The 8024-nt window shown below is 37.3% G+C and overlaps 1 protein-coding gene across 1 annotated transcript; it reads right to left on the bottom strand.

Moving 5' to 3' along the window:
- Positions 1-1793: 1793 nt before the first annotated feature.
- On the bottom strand, positions 1794-7672 carry LOC128245859 (uncharacterized). The gene is made up of 2 exons (XM_052964080.1): positions 3139-7672; positions 1794-2407 (listed from the first exon to the last, which is right to left on the bottom strand). The coding sequence occupies exons 1-2, from the start codon at positions 7670-7672 to the stop codon at positions 1794-1796; spliced, it is 5148 nt and encodes a 1715-aa protein (XP_052820040.1).
- Positions 7673-8024: the final 352 nt, after the last annotated feature.

The following is an 8024-nucleotide window of genomic DNA, read 5'->3' as shown; positions in this document are numbered from 1 at the left end:
TCGCGTCTTGTTGCACACTACATTTATTACATTGTATTAGTGAGATTATATGAGTAAAACCTTCATGAAACGAAATACATTTTTCTGAAGAGTAATTTCTAGAGAAATATCGCTTTTGCAATTTATATTTCGAATATGGTATTGTCTTCTCGTTTAACAGCTCGGATTACAGTATGTAAACAAAAAACGAATGCGGTTTCATTTTGAACATCGCTCCATATTTCACAGAACAATACAAAATGCTATGGCTATTTGTTGACATGCCAACAATGGATATATATTACTTTTGCAATCCATAGCAAATTTTGATCCGTATATTATGGAGCTGTATCCAATGGTGCAACACTGGTTATTTTGGAAAGATTGCTGCATAGTTATTGTATATTATAACAGCATCAGCATGCCATAACGTCATTATATCTTGGTGATATATAACTAGATCTAAAATTTAGTATCACATTCAAAACCATTCAATACAAAGTTCATAAGTCTAGTTCACTAAACAGTATTACAACTCGCCAAGACTTTGTTATTGTATAAATAATAAAAAAAGAGTTTCACAAATTCCGTATTGAGTGACACATGATATTAAATTTGTGTTGGGAAAACTTAACATTCAATATAGAGATCTTTTTAATGTGGCATGTTATTAATCAAACATGGCTTTTGTTCCTAGAATTAACAACAAGTTTAATAGTTTGAAACGGAAACGTTTGACAAATGTTATTAAACTTCACTTTTTTACGTTTCCTCTTTCTATTTGATATGTCGATTTGACAGGTTTTGCAGACTTTGGCGTTAACATTGTGAAAAGATAGTATTTGCTTCTCACATAGAAAAATAACAAAAACAAATGATGGCTTTTGTTCAATTATTTATGCTTAAAACATATCTTTCTTAATTATACTGTTGTAAGGTGAGCAATTTGTCCAAATGCCTCAAACATCCATAAAACTTCTTTAGATTTGAAAAATGAACAAAGGTCACGCCTGAAATATCTAGAAAAACGTCTTTTATTAAACACAAATAAAACCTGAATAAATATCATTTTAATTATCCTTTATAAAGACAGGTTTAAACTGTTTCAGAAAGTATGTTATCTACTATGTATGTTGTATAGTAGCTGTATTAACGTCAACATAGTTGTTTGATTGTCTGGTTAGAGCAGTGGTAAGTGTGGCGAAGTTTAATTGAGTTATTGCCCCCTGAGATTTAATTGCCACATTGGGGTTTGGTTTTGAATGTTCTCACAAGAAACAACACAATTTAATTTTTACAGTTTTTAATTTGTTTCAAATTTAATATAGTTTTTTTAAATGATTTTCCTAAATAATACACAATAACTGACGTTTTTAATAATCCATTGTCCAAAATGAAAAACTTCCTCTCAGCACTATAAAACCGTTCCTTATATACCTTTCTATCCCGCCACTCGGGCACGAAACGCCCGAGAAAAACGTGCACAATCCGAAAGGATTATATCCGTCGGATATGATCCGGCGGAATACTCGCGAAAGTCGCGACACTCCCGCCGACAATTTAATACATATGTATTAATATTAAGAACTGCATCTGTTTATATGAACATTGACACATCAAATATATATTAACAACATTACAAACAATGTAGATATTATATGCTTACTGAGAACATAACAAACAATGACGTTTAAATTCTAAGCTTATACTGTTACATAATGCTACATAGCAATACATAATTTTTAATGTTTCAATTGTTTTAAACACTTTCTGATTGCTACCTGGCAATTTCATTTTCATATTAAATTTCACAATTAAGCATCGAGCACATAATGGTCGGTAGTGACCTCACTTTTCTCAATGACCTGTAATCCATTCCTTGTTGAAACAATCTGTCTAAATTCAATAATCCAGACTTTTTCTTTTCTTTTACACTTATTTAAAGGCACTAGTGCACTACACTCTTCGTCATCACTGATCCATACTACCTCTGGCGAATAACACTCTTTCACGGTCTTAGCACTTTCATCATCATTATTAGCTGATCCTGAAATATCCTGGGACACACTTTCGACATCATGAACACTATTCACATCATTTGAAGATACACTGTCGACAACATTACTTTCGGTGTTCGTACCGGAAGAAGACTCACTTTCTGACGACTCACTGGTGTCCATACCGGAAGTGACGGCGCTGGAATCATTATTGGCAACATTACTGTCAGTGTCCTCACCAACAGAAGATTCGTCAGATGAACCATGACTTCCGGATTTTGTACCGGAAGATGAATCACTATCCGACGACTCTCTTTTGTCCACACCGGAAGTCACGGCGCTTGAAGCAACACCACTTCCAGAAGCCTTTACAGTGCTTTGGTTGCTAACGAATAATCCCGTATCAAACGAAGCTACAGCGTCTTCGAATTCTGTGGATGTACAATTGTTATTATTGATATCATTTATCAATTCAAAAACAGAATGGTCATCACTGACATCAGAATAATATTTGTTTTGTTTTGTCCCACACCTTGACGCGTTAACACACATGTTTACAGCTTCCGTCTTAGGTATCCCATGTTTTAACACCATATGTTGATACAAATAACTCCTCCTTATGAATTTTGAACTGCACGTCGTGTTTAAACATTCCCAATGATCAGCACCTAGATGCTTCTCTTGAATGTGCTTTCTTAAATTTGATATATACTTATAAGAGCGATTACAACTGTCACAGACAAACATTTTGGCTGAAATGACTTTTCAATATTACCATATGCACATTATAATCGAGTTCCTCGTGCACAATTATTGAGTCCGGCGGATCAATTGTAATACAATTGCCGTATATACACCCACTGAAACTTTTGATCTGCTAGGCTGGTTATTCAATTTAATATGACTCTTAATTGATTATAGTACGCCTTGCCTACTTTTAAGCGAATATAATCACATTAAATTCAACAGTCAATGTCACTTTACTCTGCGAGTTGCGCTTTGATCTTTTTCTTAGCGCACTCTGCAGCCCTCCTCACCGGGCGATTTGGTTGCATATCTAAATCCTTAATATTTTTATTCATAGAACTGTCACTAGTTTGCGTATTTTGATCGGAAACCTCAAGGGGGTATTATAAGTTAAGTGCACGTCCAACAACTCTACCTGATGGCAACTGAAGTTTTGCCGATCGTATATTTCCATCCGAGCTTTTCACTAAAGATTTTACTTTTCCAAATCTCCAACAACCACGTGGTAAATCATCCTTGACCAGGACAACATCATTTATGTTTGGAGACTTTTGAGACTGAATGCGTTTGCTTTTTAATTTATATTGAGTTCGCTCCCTAAGACTTAATAAATAATCATCCCGCCAAAGTTTCCAAAACGCGCACAACAGTTTTTGTCCCTTTTTCCAAATATTTAAAGGTTTGTTAGCACTTTTATTTTTGGGACTGTAGTCACTGTCTTCATTGTACTCTATGTTTGGAACACTAAATTTCATGTTTGGTGAAATAAAGTGAGATGGTGTTATCGTGATGCTTGAGTTAATGTCTTCACCAACGTATACTAACGGACGAGAGTTTATAACTGCTCCTATCTCCTTCAATAACGTTTGCAATTGTACGCTAGTCATCAATTTGCGTCCGAGTGTTTTTCGGAGTGTTCGTTTTACTAATCCACCAAGTCGCTCATAAAAACCGCCCATCCATGGCGCAAGTTCAACTATGAACAACCAACGAATGCCTTTATTTGACATATAGCTTTGCACATCCTCTGATTTCAACACTCCTTTTAACACGTTCTCTAAAGTCTTGTTTGCTGATTTGAACTGGAGCGCGTTGTCACTTATTATGTTTGTCGGTACGCCTTTCTGTGAAATAAACCGCCTAAATGCCAATAAAAACTCCCCTGTTGTCATATTCTGCACCAATTCGAGATGTACCGCTCGCGTAACTAGACATGTGAACAGACAAATCCATACTTTTTGCGAACCACTGTGTGTTTTTATGAACAAAGGACCGAAGTAGTCTAACCCTGTTTGAGAAAATGGTGGGTTTTCATTAACACGTGACTTCAGCAGGGGTGGCATTTCTGGCATTTTGTAGTGACCACCCTCTATTCGTCGACAAACGTTACACTTGTTTAGAACATATCTCACACTTGCTCGTCCTTGTGGTATCCAAAATCTTTGTCGAACTTTACTAACTGTTTGTGATATACCACTGTGTAACAGATCTTTGTGTGACCGTTCAATCAGAAGCTCCGTGAATCTGTCCTTTTTAGGTATCAACACTGGATATCTCGAGCCGAAGCTGATATTTGAATTCTCCAATCGTCCTTTGCAACGAAGAAGGCCAATCTCGTCTAAATATAAACCAAGTTGACGTTGTATGTTACTTGGTTTTTTGTTTGCAATGTCACTTATGACGTCACCAAAGTGTTTTCTTTGGGTATATTTCAACCACAATAACTCTGCTTCGTTCAAGTCATAACTATTTAATCCGTCGAGCTCTGATTTCCTCGTCTTCTTACGAAGTATTTTGACAAAACGAAGAACGTACGCTGTCACACGTATCAGTTTAGTTGCGGATGAAAATCGTTCTATATCTATGACATGTGACACGCACGGTTTTTCACAATCAAATTTCTTCTTTGGACAACTCACTAACTCCATTTCACTCTTTTGTTCGTTCTCAGTTTCACTTTCTTGATCATTCTTTGTGTCACTTTCTTGTTCATTGTTTTTGTTTGTTTCACTTACTACTTCACTTGATCTTTGTTTATTTCGATGCACCGATGGGCCTTTTAACCATTGTGGACCATGCCACCACAAATTATTTGCTCTCAATTTTTCTACACTTATCCCACGGGTTGCAATATCAGCTGGGTTTTGACTGGTTGGTACGTACTGAAACGTAATATCTTCATGGTGTTGTATTTCGGCCACTCTATTTCTGACGAATACTGACTTTTCCGTCTTTGCCTTAATCCATTGTAAAACACACTTTGAATCTGTATATAGACACTCATTGTCAATATTCATTCTAAGTTGTTCCTTCACAAATTGCACACACCTTACACCAACTACAACCGCCATAAGATCAAGTTTTGGAATTGTTAATTCCTTTATTGGAGCCAATCTTGTTTTTGCAAACACTAATTCTACCTTTGAATCACCTTTGGTTTCTTGCTGTAGGTAAATCACACAAGAGTACGCCTTCGCAGAGGCATCACAAAAACACACAATGCTGGTTTCAATCACACTATCTTTGGCAATTAATGTCACACATCTTGGAATCTGGAACTCACATATCTTTTTCAAGTTTGCCTTTATATCATCCCACAAACATTTGACTTCATCGTCGAGCTCACTGTCCCATTTAACTTGCTTTTTCCACAAACTTTGCATAAGCAATTTACCTTGTAGCACAACTGGTGAATAAAGTCCTAGGGGGTCAAACACTGACGCCACTGACTTTAAAACAGTACGTTTTGTTTCGGTCTGTACACCTTTTTCAAGCATTGTAGATGACTTTAATCCAAAAGTGTCACTGCTTGTATCCCAGATGTGTCCAAGAACCTTCATTAAACCTTCAGTAGCTCGATCGGATTCCCGAATAACAGTGTTCACTTCAACACTATTAGATATCCATTCCCTTATGTTCATTGAGGCTTCATTGAACATTTGCTTTGTACCGCTGTAAAGCTCAATTGCTTCTGTGATGTTTCTTGCTCCTGTTACTAGATTGTCTACGTATATATCACTCTTAATTTTCTCAGACAATTCGCACTCGTACGAATCCAAATGAGATTCTATGGTTGCACCTAGAAGGAACGGACTTGATATAACTCCGAAAGGGACACGACAGAAGCGATATTCTTCGATCGTATCTTTGTTAACTTCAGGCTTGTCACAATCTTTAATCCATAAAAAACGCGTCACATCACGATCACTTGGTTGCAATCCTATTTGGAGAAACGCCTTTTCTATGTCGGCGACAACTGCAATGTTGTGAACACGAAACCGTAACAACATTCCGCACAGGTCATGAAGCAAGACAGGACCCCTATAAAGGGACTCGTTCAAACTCTTGTCACAGGATCTAGATGTTGCCGACGCATCGTAGACTACTCTCATTTTCGTGGTTGTTTTCAACGGAGTAATCACTGCGTGGTGTTGTAAGTAATGTATCATTTTACCAGTCCTTGCGTTGACCTTTTCGATGATACCTTTGGTCAGTTGGTCCTGTATCACACTGTCGTACTTTATCATTAACTCCGGTTTATCTTTCATTCGAGCAATTGTCGAACGCAGTCGTCCCATAGCTAGTTGGCGATTTACTGGTAGATCTTGTGATTCGTCCTTCCAGGGCCATTTAACTTGATAACGTCCATCAGAGAATTGAAGCGTATTTTTGAATGCTGACATTGCTTTTTCGTCACTAGAAAGCGTTGGACAATCATTGATTCCGATGGATTCGATTTTCCAGAAATCTTCTAAATCTGGCACTTTCGGTAAACAATCATCGGTGGAAACGAATGCGGTGATTTCATTAAACTTTGTACCATACGTCATAATTAACATGTTGACGTCATTTCTGTCATGGACACCTTCCTGTGTACGTCCGGTAAGTATCCAACCAAATTTGGAACTAAGTAAATATAATCCTGGTTGAACTTCAAGTTTTTGACTAAGCACAATGTCCAAGTAGTAATCATTACCGATGAGTAGATCAATTTGGCACAATTCACTGTCTTCGGCAATGTCATCTGCCAAATCCACTGATTTCAACAAATGATTGGCATTTTCGGATAGCCCTTTCATGGGTTGCCTTTGAATATTTCCACTGATCACAGGCACAATATTCACCGATATTGTCATATAATCACCCGTTTTTAACTTAAGTTCCATTGTAGATATCTTTGTTTTCACAACTTTGGATTTATCACTACCAAACGTCATAACATTGATTTCCTCTTTTCCTTCTTGTTTTAGGTTTAATTTTCGAGCTAAAGCCTCCGAAACATATGACCTCTGAGAACCAGAGTCTAAGAGCATTCTCACGACTCTGTGTCTGTCACTTTTTGCACCTTTAACTTCCGTTTTCGCCGTTTGCATTAGTACCATTTCTCCTGAAGAGACAAGAACGTTTTCCTCTGGAATATCACCTTTTTGTGTCATTGGCAACCCTTCCGTTAAAGGAACACCAGATTCAGAACTCTTGAAGCGCTTTGGACTTCTATGGTGGCTGTTTCTCTCCCCACAATAGACACACACTTTGTTCTTCTTACACTCTGCTGTTTTATGTCCAACCTTTAAGCATCTAAAACAACTCTCCTTAAGCACTTGTTTACGCGCACTGAGTGTCCGGTACTGTAGACACTCGTCACTCCAGTGATGTTTTGCGCAGTATCTACACATTTCCGAGTAATCTTTACTTGGTTTTGATTGCTGCGGCGTTAGTTTCTTTGTATTTGCAACCAAAGCCTCAGCCGAACTTATTGCTTTATAACCATAGTTTGATTTATTTGGTATTCGATCACTCTCCGAACCACGATACAGCGATTTATTTTGTGGTATCTTTGGTTTTGTATCAAACTGCCGTTTGTCTGACTTTTCTCGTGCAGCTATATATTCCTTCAGTCTATTCCTTAATGTAGTTATTGTCCATTTTCTTTCAGCACCATTTAACATTTCTAATTGAAGAAGCACATCTTCACGTCGTATCATCGATATGAATACGTCCTGATTTATGTTCTGTTCTAGAACCTCAAGGCTCCTTAGATGACGCTCAACATTATCCAAGAAATTCCTTAAACTGGGAACTGTTATTTGCACTGTGTAAATTTATCAATTTATTGTAATGTAAGTCAATCACTTGTTGAGTCTTACCGAATCTCTCTTTCAGTACTTCAATCGCTACCTCATAGTTCTCGTTTGATAACGCTAATCCGGCTACAGCACCTCGCGCTTCACCATAGAGCTTGCTTTTGAGAAAATTAAATTTATCCACTTTTGATAATTGATCATTCTTATGCACTGTACA

Source organism: Mya arenaria, chromosome 9 (genome assembly GCF_026914265.1).
Source record: "Mya arenaria isolate MELC-2E11 chromosome 9, ASM2691426v1".
In the NCBI taxonomy this organism is placed as follows: domain Eukaryota; kingdom Metazoa; phylum Mollusca; class Bivalvia; order Myida; family Myidae; genus Mya; species Mya arenaria.
Note: the sequence above shows the minus strand (reverse complement) of the source record. Positions and strands in the feature narration are given on the sequence as shown.

Bases quoted from the DNA above. Each gene is read 5' to 3' on its own strand.
- LOC128245859 (XM_052964080.1), bottom strand. From the start codon at position 7,672: ATGTTAAATGGTGCTGAAAGAAAATGGACAATAACTACATTAAGGAAT. The intron at 2,408-3,138 runs GTAGAGTTGTTG...GTACATCCACAG, and splicing joins AAAACTTCAGTTGCCATCAG to AATTCGAAGACGCTGTAGCT.